General features: G+C 38.6%; 2 protein-coding genes across 2 annotated transcripts in view; one reads left to right on the plus strand and one right to left on the minus strand.

The window, feature by feature from the left end:
* Positions 1-1,141, plus strand: part of Ccdc93 (coiled-coil domain containing 93) — a 92,516-nt gene extending 91,375 nt beyond the window's left edge. Inside the window, exon 25 of the mRNA XM_010623716.3 lies at positions 950-1,141. The gene's annotated coding sequence lies outside the window, so the exon portion shown is untranslated. The remainder of the gene's footprint in view (positions 1-949) is intronic.
* Positions 1,142-2,451: 1,310 nt separating this feature from the next.
* Positions 2,452-16,056, minus strand: part of LOC104862014 (5-hydroxytryptamine receptor 5B) — a 36,545-nt gene continuing 22,940 nt past the window's right edge. The window contains exon 2 of the mRNA XM_010623717.2: positions 2,452-3,779. Coding sequence (XP_010622019.1) covers positions 3,444-3,779 — 336 coding nt within the window. The 3' untranslated portion in view covers positions 2,452-3,443. The remainder of the gene's footprint in view (positions 3,780-16,056) is intronic.

A 16,056-nucleotide genomic window follows, 5' to 3' on the forward strand; every position in this document is an offset into this window, starting at 1 on the left:
ATTTACTACTGTTTGGAATGGAAGAAAGTGTGTGTGTGTGTGTGTGTGTGTATGTAGGTGAACACTTATGTGTCTAGACAAATGTCTGCTTGGCTACACTTAGAATCTCTCTGGGAGGTTATACTCCAACCTGGCAGCTGTGGTTGCCTCTGTAAAGAACAGTAGAAATAACTTTTCATTGTATACCTTTTGTACCTTCTGAATTTTGTACCGTGTACAGATGATATCTATTAAAATATAAATGGATTTTAAATTTTGATCTTTTTTTTAATGGAAGATGATTTTGGCTCCATAAATTTGCTTTGTTAAGAAAGATAAAGCCCTTGAGTTAAAGCAGTAAACCTTATTTGCTTTGTCTTGGGGGTAGTGGGCCAGTGCAAGAGTGTTTTTTCTCTTCTGGTGGAACACATTTGCGCAGGCAAAACACCAAGTAGCTAGCTGGCTGTGTCTATTGTATGTGTTTTGGTAGCAGGGAAAGAAACAGGGACAGAAAAATGAACTGTGAAGTGACTTAATCCTGGGAATAGACTAAAGCTGTTTCAGGGTTGCCTGCATCTCATGAAAAAAACAAATCACAGTGTAATCATTGTTCCTTATTGTTAGGGTACAAAACCTGGGGACAGCACCTGTGAGTCCCAGGTAGCTGTTAACATTCTCCATAAGCCAACCCCACCTTCTGTAGAAATTAGCTGCAAGTAGTCCTTCCTGCTCCTCTTTCCTGTCCATCAGAACTCCAGTTTTGTCCAGCCCTGGAAAAGGAATCATAACAGCTGTACTACAACAGTGATGGGAATACCATTTCTGATTGCTGTGAATAGATTTACAGGTGGGTGTCTAACCCACTAGGGTTAGTGCCCAATTAGGGGAAAACTGCTAAACTTTCCAGGAAAGATTCTTCTTACTGGTCATCAGCACATTGTGCACCTACCTGCCCTTTCTGTTTGTTCAGGTTGTTGAAAAAAAGACAGCATGAGCAACTTCATCCTGAGTCCACGAAAAGAGGTTCTGACAACACAGTTTGGAAGAGCAAAAAATTGGAAAGAGCCTGTTTCTTTGAAGGCTTGGTGAGCTTCTGAACCAACCAGGGGTCTACTTGTTTTGTGTTCCATGAGAATATTAATATTCAACCAAGAAATATTTGAATTTCTGGTTTGTATCAACCAAATCAAATTTTCCCATAAGGTCAACATTGAACCTAGCCACTGAATTTGATTCGGTTCTCATCCAATTTGGTTTGCAACCAGAATCATAGAAAATTTGAATTAAGTTTGTGAACTGAGGGACCACTATGCGTACAATTTTATATTGAGAAGCTAGAGAAGGCCTTCGTCCCTGACTAGTTGAGAGAGTACATCACATAGAAACCTAGTAAAGAATACCAGGCAGAAGGAATAGCAAATGTAATAGTCCTGAGTTATATCCAGGTAAGTTTGGGGAATATTAAAGTGACCTGTGTGGGAAGGCTATAGAAGGATTTGAAAAGAAAAGCAATGTGATTTGGCTTCATTTTAATAGTTTCCTCTGGAGGCTGTTACCTGTAGAATACAGGGAGCCTATTTACGAGAACACTGTAATAAGCCAGATGAAAATATTAAGACTTGCCCTTTCTGTATCACACTTTTTTTTTTCCATGTTCTATTTTAAAATGTTGAAATTTTTTTTTTTTTTTTTTTTTTGGTACCAGAGATTGAACTCGCATCCTTGTGGTTGCGAGGCAGGTGGCGCTGCCACTGAGCTAAATCCCCGGCCCTTTTGAACATTATTGTTTGCCATTCATCATACCAAATACCTTTGTCATGGAAGTAGTGTTTTCCCCCATCCCCTCACCTTGGGGTTTTTCATGACTTGTAAGCTAACTGACTTTTTTGCCCCAAGCCCTTTTTACCCCAAGGGTCACAGAGTCCTAAGTTGCCCAGACTGGCCTTGAACTTGTAATATTCCACTCAGCTTCCTAAGTGGCTAGGATTATAGACATGTTCCACCATATCCAGTTTTGACATGAGTTTTGTAAATGTGTCTGTGTGGCTCACTTTTGCCCTTCTCTCTTGACTAAAATATTCCCTGTTGACCCAGGGAGTATAAGGGACATATGAAGCAGACCTTGACCTAATCAAGCACAGAAGATTCCAGCTAAGATCAGTGAAACCTCAGATAAGCCATAGGCATATCAGCAAGAAATAAAGGCTTGTTGCTATATGCCACTGAGATGTTGGATACAATTATTGAAAACAAAGCTGAAGTGCTCTCTTCAGCAGCACATATAGTAAAATTGGAAAACAAAGCTGAAGATTACATCCAGTATCTTTCAGCCAAGATTATTAACACAACCTACAGGTTTAGTGGGTAGTGCTTTTGAGTTCTACACCAGGCATCATTTTCCCCAACTTAGTGTGTATACCATGAATAAAAATGATTCAGAGCCTTCACAAGGATGCCTCAAAAGTATTTTTATTACACATACAAGTCGGTATGGTGAAGTAATGGGAAAAGTTTACGTCCTGTCTCCCATATGATGAAGAAACAGCGAAGAAATCAGGGGTTCTCAACTCTAGCTACACATTGGAAGTGTGGTAAGCTTTTAAAGGTGCTGATTCCCAGGTCATCCACCAGGAATGCTAGCTTACCCTATTTAAAGAGTATTGTGTATTCAGCATCTCCCACTGATTTAAAAGTCATAGAATGTACTATATATAGGTCAACAGACCACTTCTTTGAGAATTTGATTTGGTAGGTGTGAGTTCCACTGAGGTTTGTTACTAAACATCATCCTTATCTTCCTGCAAATTTGGGATATATAGTGGTGCCTTGGTTTGTTTTTTGATGGGGAAGATGGCTGTGTGTGAGAAAGATAGCCATGATTATGATTCTGACCTTATGAGTTTGCAAATGGAAGCAAAATTTTGCTGAATGATTTTGTTTTCGAACCAAATTGTTTGAAAACAGAAGTACTCGCCAACAGAGGTATTACTTTATTGCCTTTTAGGGCGTGTAAGTGGCTGAGGAAAGTAAGTTGAGACCACTGAATGAGAGAAGGAAGTCTTTCACAAAGGAGAGGGTCTTTAGAGAGGCCTGAGAGATCTACACAGGGAAACAGGGCACTCGACAGAGAAATTCAGTTTGACCCCTGTGTCAATGCTATTAGTAAGTAACAACCTCAAGTGTTGTGCTGAAAGGATTCTAAGGTGGAGTTTCTTCTTATGGGGAAATGTATGATGATGCATTGGCAATGCCTGCTCTATGGGAAGAAGGCATAGTTACATGTTTCCCATACTTCATGAGACAGCAAGTGTATGGCACAGCTTCCATAGTCCATGCTTAACAGTGTAACTTTAAAAACATCATTAGTACTTAAATATGGAGAGAAGGCTCCCAGATCACTGAAAGTGATGGATAAAAGTTCGATTCCTCCTCAGAACTCTGCCTTTTTGTGTCTTCAGCCCCTTTCATCTGTGCCTGGTAAAGAGACTTTTGAAGGCATCGTTGTAATTCTTGTTAAAAGCTGTGTAAATCAGGGGGTTAAAGAAAGAATTGGAGTAGCCAAGCCACAGGAATATACTTTTCCAGATGGGGGGTAGGCTGCAGGCACAGAGGGGGCTAATGAGCTCAGTCACAAAGAAGGGAATCCAGCATAGCACAAACACTCCAATCAGAAGCCCCACCATCATGGCTGCTCGCTTCTCCTTCTGTTCCCGCCAGGAATCTCCATTTGCCTGGAAGGTCACAGCTGCTTGGCAACGTGCTGTGAACACCATCTCAGCCTCATGAGGTGCCTCCTTCACCTTGGAATAAAGAAAATGTGACATTAAAAAAATAAAAAGTCTGAACAAACAAAAAGTGGTGCTCTCAGAAAAGTATCACAGGGCTAAATGCTTCAAAAATAGGAAAAATAGGTGAATGCCAAAAATTACAGATAACCAGAAAAGAAAGAAGCAGAAACCTCTCCAGGAACCACTGCTGGGGTAAGAAAAACTGTAATGGAGGCTCAATGTGGACATATTTGAGAGTTAAAACCTCCAGGAGGACCTAGTCATGGAGGGGCGAGAAGAGTCAGGGTGCTTATGTAAATTTCTTACAAAATAATTTTTAAAAATTTTTTACAAAATGACTTTGTAATTAATTGCTTCAAGGAGTTATACCAGATCCTCTCTGTAAATACTGGAGAAAAAAAATTACATGCTCCCTGTAAGTGGAAAGGTTAGAAGATCCATGTTTAACCACATCAGGTCCTCTGTCCTTAAGGGGTATCCTCATAAGTATAATTACAAATGTCTAATGTACTTGGCAAAAGGGAAATACAGAGCATGCTAATCTTTTGTCCACCTGACAGGAAGGTAAGACTAAAAAGCATTAGTGTAGTTTACACTTCACACACCTCAAAAAGATGGAAGATTTAATCATAGGACTATATAATGCTTTCTGTTCCCCTGCTTATTATAGTTCCTTTTACTCAATACATTACGCCTACGTTCCCCACACCACCTCCACAAAAAAATGTATGCATATTTGTGTGTGTGTGGGGGGGTGTATGGTTTACTATAAGGCCTTAAGCAGTTTGAAAAGACCCAACAATCATCAGAATCAGAGTCATATATGGCCATGATGTTGGAATCGTCAGGCCAGGAATTTCTAAAAATTATAATATATGTTAAGGTAACAAAATGTAGACAAGAATTTTGGAAAACCAAGGCAAATTTCTGAAAATAAGTATTAGAGTTCAAAAACATTGTAATGAAAAAAGAATGACTTTGATGAACTCATTAGACTGGACATAGTTAAAATAATCTCTGACCTTGAGGCTATGACTGTGATTCTTGTTGGGTATTTTGCTGCATAGTTCAAGCTGGACCTGAACTCACTGTGTATCTCAGGCCAGCCTCAAACTGGTAGCAGTCCTTGTGCCTCAGTCTCCACAGTGCTAGGATTAAAGGTATGTAGCACTACACCCCACTTTACAATAGTGAGTTCTGAAACTGAAAAGCAAAAGAGGAAACAAAACAAAAAAATCCGAATATCTAATATGATAGCAGAAACAGAAGTATTAGGAACAACTAGACCTTTAAATTTTAGAAAAAATGATCTTTAAAGAATCCTAAGGGAACAAAACACCTTACCTGTGGAGGAGCAAATATAAAAAATACATCTGACTTCTCAGAAACCTTACAAGCATGAAGAGAGTCAAGTGAAATATTTAACCCATTGATGCTAGATATTACACTTTTAAAAATTTTTGCATGAAATTAATATACATTCCTTAGCAAAGTTCAAAGAACAAGAATTTGAAGAGAAAATTATGTCCCATTGAAAGGAGGTCCAAAAAAGGAACACTAGGCTTTGGTTTACTAAAGTGTTGAGGGGATGGACGTCTTCTCCAACCTAGAATCCTATATCTTGCAATATTATCCTTTAAAAATGGAACAAATACTTTTGCAGACAAAACTTCAGAAACTTTTGACACTGGATCTCCTGTACAAATTTTATTTTTAACTTCATCAGAGAGAAGGAAAAATGATATAGGCTAGAAACTTGATTTTACAGAAAGAACATTGAATGAAGGCAGAGTAAAAATTTTTATTCACATTGTTAGCTCAAATGTTAACAGCAATAATATAGTCATTATAAATTATGCACTTATGCATGCATACATAAAAGTGAAATGAATGGCAGCAATGACAACAGATGAGAAAGATGAATTAGGGTACCTATGAAGTAGTATAGTGTTATTTGACATTGAATTTGGAATGGTTGTATAGGTATATTGCAAACTCAAGCAATCACCTAAAAAGTAAACAGTGAAGTGTAATATGCTAAGAAAGAAAATGAAACCATATCAAATTCTCAACTACAGAAATGAGAAAAAGTACAAGATTTTAAAAAGGAATGAACAAGAGCAACAGTTATAGATATACAACTGTACAGTATTAATACAACAGTATAGATATTAATACAACTGTCATCGGTCACAACACCAATGAACACACATCAATTAAAAGAAATTGTCAGCTAGACATGGTGGCACACACCTGAAATCCCAACACTATGTAAGGCTGAGACAGGAGAATCACAAATTCAAGGGCAGCCTAAGGGAATTCCCTTTAGCAAATCCCTGTCTAAAAACCTAAAAAGGTATGGGGCTCTGTCTCTGTGTGAAGGCTCCGGATTCAATCCCCAGTAATAAAAGAAGGTGGGGAGAGACTACTGTCAGAGATTTTTTAAAAAATCCAAACCACATTGTCCATAAATCCACTTTAAATATAAAGACATACATAAGGAAAAAGGATAAAGATATACTGTACTAATAAAGTGGGACTAGCTATGTTTCAGACAGAGCATACTTTTAAGAAAGCTATGTATTACATTTATTGACTTTCGTATGTTGAACCACCCTTGCATCTCTGGAATATATCCGACTTGGTCAGCATGGATGATCTTCTTAATAATCCTCTGTATTCTGTTTGCTAGTATCTTATTAAGGATTTTTGCATCTATATTCATTAAGGAGATTGGTCTGTAGTTCTCCTTTTTAGTTGTATCTTTCTCTGGTTTGGAAATCCAAGTGATACTTGCTTCCAGGAATGAATTTGGAAGTATAGCTTCCCTTTCAATTTCATTGAAAAGTTTGAAGAGTAATGGTAGTAGTTCTTCTCTAAATGTCTTGTAAAATTCAGCAGTGAATCCATCAGGGCCTGGGCTTTTCTTTGTTGGTAAGTTTTTAATTACATTTTAACTGTCCATTCCTTCTGTGTTTTCCATTTTATTAGAGTACAGGTTCTCAAAGCAGGTGTTCATGATCCCCTGGATTTCTTTTGGATCTATTGTGGCTTCATCTTTTTTATTCCTGATTGCATGGGTCTGAGCCTTTTCTTTCCTTTTTTTGATAAGTTTAGCTAAGGGTTTGTCGATTTTACTTATTCTTTCAAAAAACCAGCTCTTTGTTTCGTTTATTTTTTGTATCGTAACATTAAAGAGCTTGGACTGGAGGTTCCATTTGACCCAGCCATCCCTCTGCTGGGTATCTTTCCAAGAGAACTAAAAGAATCATATCACAGAGAAGTATGTGCACCCATGTTTATAGCGGCACAGTTTGTAATAGCTAAATCTTGTAAACAGCCCATTTGCCCATCCGCTGGAAACTGGATAAAGAAGATGTGGTTTTTCTATAAAATGGAATATTACTCAGCCATAAAGAATGAGAAAATAGATTCATTCATAGGAAAATGGATACATATTGAAGATATACTCCTAAGTGAAATAAATAAGTCACACATGTGTAAATACCGAATAGTTTCCCTGGTGTGAATAATCTACAACAATGCATAAGATTTTAATAAGATTACTAACATTTAGAAATGGGAAGAAAGGAGCTAAAGGTGTGGGGAAGGTAGGATGGGGAGGGGAGGGGTAATAAGGGAAAAGAAAAAAATGTGAGAGAATGAAAAGATGAAAATAAAGTGTTTGTAGATGGGGAGGGGAGGAGGGGGTGAAGGGAGGTCAGGGGTAAGGGGAAAAAATGAGAATCAAGACGTCATGTAGAGGTACAAGATCCCAACAATGAATGTAACTGTACTGTATCCCTAAAATGTACCAATAAACTCAATTAAAGCTGAAAAAAAAAGAAAGCTATGTAGATAAAGAAGAGCATTACATAATAATTACAGAGTCAATATTTCAAAAAGACATAGCAATCAATGTATACTTGCTTAACAGATCAGCAAAATACATGAGGCAAAAACTGATGGAACTACAAGAAGTAAATGGATAAAGTGTACTATTTGGAAACTTCAACTTTATCAAGAAAGGATAGATCCAACAGGTAGAAAGAAAAGTCACTGATAGAGTTGAACTCAAATGCGCCAACAGTCAAGTAAGTGGCTGTAATTGACATGTGTAGTCTATTTCAGTATCTACAGATGACATATTTGCAGCTCACATGCAACATTCATCAAGCTAGACCACACGAGCCATAAAAGAAATCTTGACAAATTTTAAAAACTAGAAATCTGATCTTAGACCACAATAGAATGAAATAAGAAATTAGTAACAAAAAGATAGGAAGAAAATCCTCAGATACTTGGAATAACAATGGCTTAATAACATACAGATAAAAAAATTGCAAGAAAAATAATTTTTAAATGAAATGAGAGCAAAATTCAGAAGGTGCTGCAAAGGTAGTGCCTAGAGGGAAATTTATTGTGAGAAATGCATATATTCAAAGAGAAAAATCCTAAAAGCATTATTTCCACCTCAGAATGCTAGGTGCAGATTAAATCCAATGAAGGAAGGGAGGAGGGGGAGAAGAGGGAGAGGAAGAACCACCACCACCACCCTCAAAAAGAAATTGGGTGAAGACAGGAAGTCAATATAGAAAACTCAATGAAACAACAGACTGATACATTGAAAAGATAAGATCAATAAGCCTGCAGCAGTTAAAAAAAGAAGACACAAAATATCAGAAATGAACAAAGAGACATCACTACAGATCCCGTGGTTTTTGAAAGGACAAAGAGAATACTGTGAAAAACTCCATACTCAACAAATTTGATAACCTAGGTGAAATGGAACAATCTCTTGAAAGACATGAACTGCCAAAAGTAACACAATAAAAAATATTCATTCAGGAGTGGAAACTAAGATGGCTGAATAAAAAATATCCTTTGTGCATTTCTGCTACAGAGAAGAGTCGGGTAAAAGTAAAGGCAAAATTTATTTTGAGAACAGTAAGAAAGAATAGCTCTGGAAATTAGTAGAGAGCTGACAGGAACCCTAAACAGCAGGGAGTCTTGGAAAGACAACATGGGGGCGGGGGTTGCACACTCAACCCTGGCTCCTCAGTTGGGTGTGAGGGTCCCAATGCCACAGGCAAAAAATAAGTGGGACAATGCCAACAACTTTAATCATAGCAGCTGGCCAGTAGTCCTCATTGCAGATTTCTGCAGTACTTACCTGCTTTAAATCCAGTTTTGAGAGCTGGCTTTGGACCACCCACAACCCTGGAACACTAACTACCAAAACAGCTATCATTAAATACCATCTTGGGCTGCCTGCTGAAAGCTCAACCTTCTGGAAGCCTTGGGCCAATGCATGTTTCATCAGGATGAAGATAAAGCCCTCTACATCTTGCTACTTCAGAACCAGTTGTTGTCATAGCCACAAATCCAAGTCCCACCCAAAATTGCCTCCTCTGAACTAAGGAATGTTTCCTCCCCTGCCCACAATCTCAGAACCATAGGCACTGATGGAAAGCCAGCCTGGGTTTTACCTCCTGTCCATTGGGAGATGAGAAAGCTTCCACCTGGGCCCCATAGCTCCAGAAATACAGTAAACAGCACCCCCTAACCACTGCCAATACCTGCAGTCATCTTTAGGGTTCTAGGGAAGGTCTACTTACCAGCCTTGGGATGGAAGCAGCAAATGCAAAAGGCCTCATAATTATTCAAGCTTGTCCCTGGGGATCAGAGAAAGCACACATCTATGTTGTTGAGCTCTGGGACTATACCCATGCCACAAGCCTCATCACTACTAGAGCTTTCCTTTCATGCTCTACTTTCATCCATGCCCTGCAGTTATAGGACTACAGACACCAAAGCACAATTCCCAGAACCAACCACTCTCAACTTATAGAATCTAGTGAAGGTTTTCCAGAATGTGTACCTCCAAGAATGTGGATATCAGTGCCACGATCTCAAATTTTACCTACACATGACTTTAATGACTTAGAAAAATCTTCATATTCCACAGACTTCAGATCACAGCTGTTGATGCCAAAATCCCTAGTTCTGCTTGTACTTGAACCTGAAGGTGTTACCTCTGGCCCACGGCAGTATTAAAGAGGACAACAAGGTTACAAAACACAATACCAACTATAGTCACTAAAGTAGCTAGGGAAGGTCCTTTTTATGTTCTAAAACCCCAAGTCCAGAGTTACCAGTGCCACAGACTCCAGCCACACCTATATTCAGCTCTCAAGACCTGAGAAAGCTCCAGTCTCATCCAGACTGCATTTGCCACAGGATTAAGCATCTCTCATTTCCTGTGTGGTTCACAGAATATGATGCCACAGCCCTTGGCATCTCCTGTGCTTTCCTTGAACCTGGAGTCAGGCTTCTTATCTTGTGCCAAGACTGTGGAAGCTGTGGCCATAAGCCCTACTGTCATCAGGGCTTGACTCTGGATCCTAAAATACTATTACAAGCCTGTCATATAAGATTATACAACTACCTTCATGGATTACTGAAGGCTAATCTGTTTCAGCATTTATTGACACTGGTGAAATCAAAGATAAAGAAGTCAGAGACTGCATTTGTGTTCCCTTATAGTCAAACCCAAAGCATCTATCCAACCGATGTCCTATGTCCCCAAATCTTTTTCTACAAAAGCTACTTTATGAAATACTTCATAAAATTTGGAGGAAATGAATGTTACACCAGATGTACAGCCAACAGCATAAGCACATGAGAAATGTCAAAATAAAAATGGCACCTCCAACATACAAAAATAATCCTCTAGCATTAGATCTAAATTTTAACTAAATCTATGAAATGCCTGAAAAATAATTCAAAAATTATCATAAGGAACTCATCAAGGTGGAAGAGAATGTAGGTAATACAAAGAAATGAGAAAAAGAAGACATAAATGAGGTATTTGCTGAAGACATCATAAAAGAACCCATTAGAAATCTTGGTATTAAAAACTTCAAGCAACAAAATAAAAACACAGTAAAGAGCTTCCACAACAGACTAGAACAATAAAACAAAGAATTTCTGAACCTGACAGGCCTTTTGAGTTAACCCAGTTAGACAAAAAGGAAAAAATGTAAATATTGAAAGCCTATTGTATTTATTAAGTAAACAAATATTTGCATTAGGGGAATTCCAGTAGGAGAAGAAAATGAGAATGCCACTACAAACCTATTTTATAAAATAATAGCTCAAATTTTCCTAAACCTTCAAAGAGAAATAGACATCCAGATTCAAGAAGTTTAAAAGATTAAATCAAAAAAGACTTTCACCATTTTGGCTTTCATTTATAATTAAAATGTCCAAAGCATAAGACAATCCTAAAAACAGTGAGAGAAAATGTCAAATCACATAGAAGGGATGGCTTATCAACTTAATAGCAGATTTCTCAGCAGAAATGTTGTAGGCCAAAAGAAAATGGAATATGATATTCAAAATACTAAAAGAAAAATATCTAAACAAGAATGCTATTCCCAATTAAATTATTCCACAAAACTAAAAGCCAGGCATGGTTGCACACACCAGTAATCCTAGCACTTTGAAAGGGTTGATATGGGTGTATCACAATTCTGAGCCCAGCAACTTAGCAAGACCTTGTCTCAAAATTAATTAAAAATAATTAAAAGGGTATAGAGATGTATCCTGGTTTCAATCCTTTGTCAGAGAGACAGATATAGAGACAGTGACACTGAGACATTCTCAGATATGAAGGAGAAACTGAAGGAACTCATTACCACCAGACCATCCCTACAGGAACTATATAAGGCAGTCCTACACTAGAAAGAATGATAATTACCATTATGAAAACACATGGATGGCAACTCACTAGAGGAACAGATGTATAAAAGAAAAGAAAATCAAACAAAAGCATGACAAAAACTACCAAATTACAAAAATAAATAGGAGTGGAAAGTGATAAAACATATGTAACAAGCAGAATAAAATTGAAGTGATGGGAAGAAATTCGTATTTGATAATAATAACTTTGTAAATTGATTAAATTGAGCAAAGGACAGACTGCTTGAAGGGGTAAAAACATATAAACCTCATATTTTTGGGAGCAGTAAGCAGCAGCATGTTAGCCTATATGAGTCTCAGATTCCAGACACTGGAATAAAACATGGGAAAACAAAGAATAAAAGTGAAGGATCCCTGGGACCCAGGAAGGATCTGAAGGGAAATTGAAGCTCACAGGGAAAGTAAACAGACATCTCAACACAGAAAAAGGAGGTGGCAAGCTACACTTTTTCCCTGACTATATATGAGAGGAGGCTCAAATCTACAGAAACCCAGGGGAAGTGGGGAACCCAGAGACCTGCTTGGAGAAAAACACCAGTGGAATGGAGCAATGGAAGTTGTGAGCTCCAACAGCCAGTGAGTGACTACAGTCTAAGCATCCCCTGGAGAAGGAGCTTGACCAGACACCATTATAAAGAGAGCCCAACTGAATCTGGAACTCAGAGCAGCTGTGGGCTAGCTTCTGTTCAAGGCTCCCTGCAATGGCGAGGCACAACCACAGGAGACACTCAGGATGAGGTATACAAAGTCAAGCTGTTAAGGAGACACCAAGACTCTTAAGGCTAAAAAAGCCAGGCACCAATCCCTCAATCAAAGACTAGGATGAGTTTGAACTTCTGTGGAGCTGAAAGCACCCAAATCAGCACCCTGCCCTATTCCTACTTCAGGATTACTGGAATCATCTAACATGGATCTGGGCTCTATCTGATCCCTTTGTCTATCAGAGACAGTGAAGACATGCCCTGAATTGGACACCACAATAAAAGTGTAGACCCTAGAAGATAACCGTAGTCTTAAAATCTCTTTCCTTTTCTTCTTTTTTCTAGATTGTTTATTCAATTTTTTTCTTGAGTGTGAACACTGTTTTTTAGGTTTTTGGTTTTGTTTTCATCCTTGTCTTTTCCTTTATTTTTCTCCTTTCTCCCCAAACTTGGGTAATAGTCCTTTTGTCCTGCAGCCTTGCTTTAATCTCATTCTCTCATTTCTCTATTTTCCCCTCTATCCTTATTAAATTATTCCCCTGAGGGTAAAATCAATCTATTGAGATATTAACAGTATATAATTTTCTGATTTGTTTTAGATTTTTTTTTAATCAGACCAGAACAATAACAAGCCTTTATCATGGGGAGGATCTAGTGGGCTGTCTCCAAACAAAGGAGAGCAACATGGCAGAACAGGGATCTTCTTTTATAAGAGCAGGGTAGAGTTAGCCTGAACCGGGGTGGAGTTGAGTGAGGTAGTATTAAGAGACTGGAGGATTCAATCCCTGGTACCAAAAAAAAAAAAAAGAAAAGAAAAGAAAAAAGATTGGAGGAGACTGTGACATCAGTAGGAGGGGCTTGTGACATTAATAGCTACTAGGAGGTAGCAAGTATCAGGTTACTCTTTTGAGAGAAGAGGCATTATTATGGAAGGAATCAGTAAGTGACACACAGAGAGGCAGCAGAATGGAAGTAAAATAACAAATTTGCTCATCAACAAGGGTTGATTGCACAGAAGCCATGCCTGGATTGACAACGTATTGGGTTACAAGTCCTCCTTTTATAGGGTTTCACTTGACTTCATTTGGGTGGTTACATTTCATTCTCGCAGTTCAAATCACGGTCACAGAATAGTTAATCTTTTCAACCCAGACATAACAGTTCTTTGCAGTTGGGGAGTTTACCTTTAAGATTTGCCTAGTTATCTATTTTAGTCCATAGGAAAGGGCGGGGGGTGTTAAGGGTCAGGGGAGCAAATGTTAGCAATGAGTTCTTTCATTTAGACACTTTTATGATCATGTAGCTCCAGTCTCATCAGAGCTCAAGACCTTGACATGCCCTGTTATCTCAGGGTAAGACCAAATGCCTCATTCAGCAATTAGTGCCTTTGGTGCCTATTAGTTTTGAGATAAACAAAATAAACTGCTGTTAGAGACAGCAGAAGCTACTTTACATTGTAACACTTTATAGGTTTTTGCTATTTATAAAGCTTTTCCCTAATAGCATGATGGGAAGAAGAAGCCTGTCCTTTGTTGGGAGAAGCCATATTTTAACCTGGAGGCTGCTAGTCCATGTGGCAGCCATCTTAAGGCAAGGGAAATCTAACATACCAGGCTTTTTGCTTTATGGTTATTGGGTAAAGGTTTCTTCTTCTGAAGCTGCTTCAAGCTGACAAAGGGGTGAAGGTTGGGGCTAAACCTGGATCTCGTGGGGGCAGCGGTAGGTGGGGGCTTCTTGACTCTGCTGCAGTGGCCTGGTACCCTGCCATGATGAGTTCTGTGACTGGTTGGTAAATGTCATCATGCATTCCTGCAAGAAATTTTGAAAACAGCAAAGCAGACAGGGCCCTATCATGATTAAAAGACATAAACAAGCCAGTGGGCCTAACGCGGGAAGTAGCCAAGGCATAATTTGGGGAATCCAGGAATAGCTTTGGTCTATTCCCCAAGAATTCCATTGTCTCTTTCACTTTTTGATGTGCTACTGTGATTTTTTAACCTTTGCTTTAACAATCCCTGACTAGTTAACAAAATAACAACATTCTTCACCTAGCACCTGGCATGTTCCCCCTTGGGATGCTGTCAGCATGTCAAGGGCCCTTCTATTTTGTAACACAACTGTTGCTAGAGAATTTATTTGATCTTGTACTGTATTTAAGGACTGGCTTATTTTATTCATGTCTTCTGAAATCTCTACAGACAGGGCCTGATAGGAATCTGTGGATGTAGAAATGCCTACTATCCCCATTGTCAACCCGCTCCCATTAAGAAGGGGACAAGAATGGGAATTGCCCTTTTCTGATTGTATTATGTGGGAGAATTTGTTTAGATATCTGGGATTCTGTATAAATGGTCATTGGAGGGCCAAGGAAGGATATGTAACAGAAAGTGTCAGACTGATTGAGGCATCAGAATGCCTCTTGATTACATATGAGTACAGGCCATTGGACAAGCAGAGCAGATGCTCTCTGAGAGAAAGAGTGAGCAAGCAAGGCAAGCGATGTTGTCATTTTGCCCTGTGAAAAATGATTAGTGGTTTGTGTAGAGAATAGATCAGTGGTTTGTGTAGAGAATAGGAGACCAACCAGTAGTAAAGGGTTGGTGGTTTGTGTAGGGAATAGGAGACTGGTAGCAAAAGGTCCCAGAACTGTGGATAAATTCCCAGTATTTGAGACAGACAGGTTAAAATCTAGGATGACAGGAACTGGAGTGAGCGAGTGAGGATAAATGGACATACACATCCCACAATCTGAGATATTGACAGGGAGATAGTAGAGTGGTGGTATGAAATAGGTGTTGTAGCTTTTTTTGAGACTGGGTTATCTGGTTTACTACTTGGAGATCTATCCCTTTATAAGGAGGGAGAGTGATGGGCCTCAAAAGTCTCTCTTTCACTAGTGCCTATTCACTGACTGCTTCTTTTGGTTATTCTTTTCTACTGGGTGTTTAAGACCGAGTTAAAGTGAGACCTGTGTTAATCAATATGACCATCTTGCTATCTATCAAGATCAGTTAAGTCTCTTTAGGCATTGTTTGGAGCCATGCATAGAGTCTCTCATCTCCTGTCAGTATTGGCCATTAGGATGGGTCATAGGCTTTGCTTGATCAAGTTGCTTTCAGTGAAAGTGTGGGAGATTTTTTCTCTTGATGACCTTCTTTTGGTACACAGTACATTTTTCCTCTGGTGTCCAGTGATCTCCCTGCTCAGGAGGTTGGGTAACTAACCAAAGATGTAAGGTGTTGTAGAAAAGGCTCCTTCAGACCTTGGATCTTTGATGACCTTAGAGGGCTAGGGTCAAAATATTGGCAGTCTTCTTAGCCCAGTCATCTTTTAGTGATGATCTCTTCACTTTGGTGGTTGAACAATCAGAAGAGAAGATCAGTGACATCAGTAGTACCTCAGGAGCAATGACCTTAACTATCATAACTTTATCTGGATAGCAAGCACTCTGGAATCTAAAATACAGTTTGAAGACTGTTTTTTTTTTTAAATCAATCATGGTTGTTCTAGTAGTTGATTCCCTGTAGAATATTAACAGAAAAATCTTGGAATCAGGAGCTAAACCTAATAATAATAATATTTTAGCATGACAATCATGATGACATTAACTTTGCAACAAACTTAGATATGTATCTTACTATAAAGTAGCCATTGTTAAATGTATTTATTTCCCTCTACAAACACCTAAAAAATCAGAAACTCTTACTTAAGTTATTACCTTTTGATAGGATGACATCTAAGAAATGTGTATGGCAATACAAAAATGTACCTGTAATCATGATGAGTAGGTGGAGCAGAAGAGAAGGGTGAATACCCTATGAAAA

The sequence above is a fragment of the Fukomys damarensis genome, unplaced genomic scaffold (assembly GCF_012274545.1).
Source record: "Fukomys damarensis isolate Sample0158 unplaced genomic scaffold, DMR_v1.0_HiC HiC_scaffold_29, whole genome shotgun sequence".
In the NCBI taxonomy this organism is placed as follows: Eukaryota; Metazoa; Chordata; class Mammalia; order Rodentia; family Bathyergidae; genus Fukomys; species Fukomys damarensis.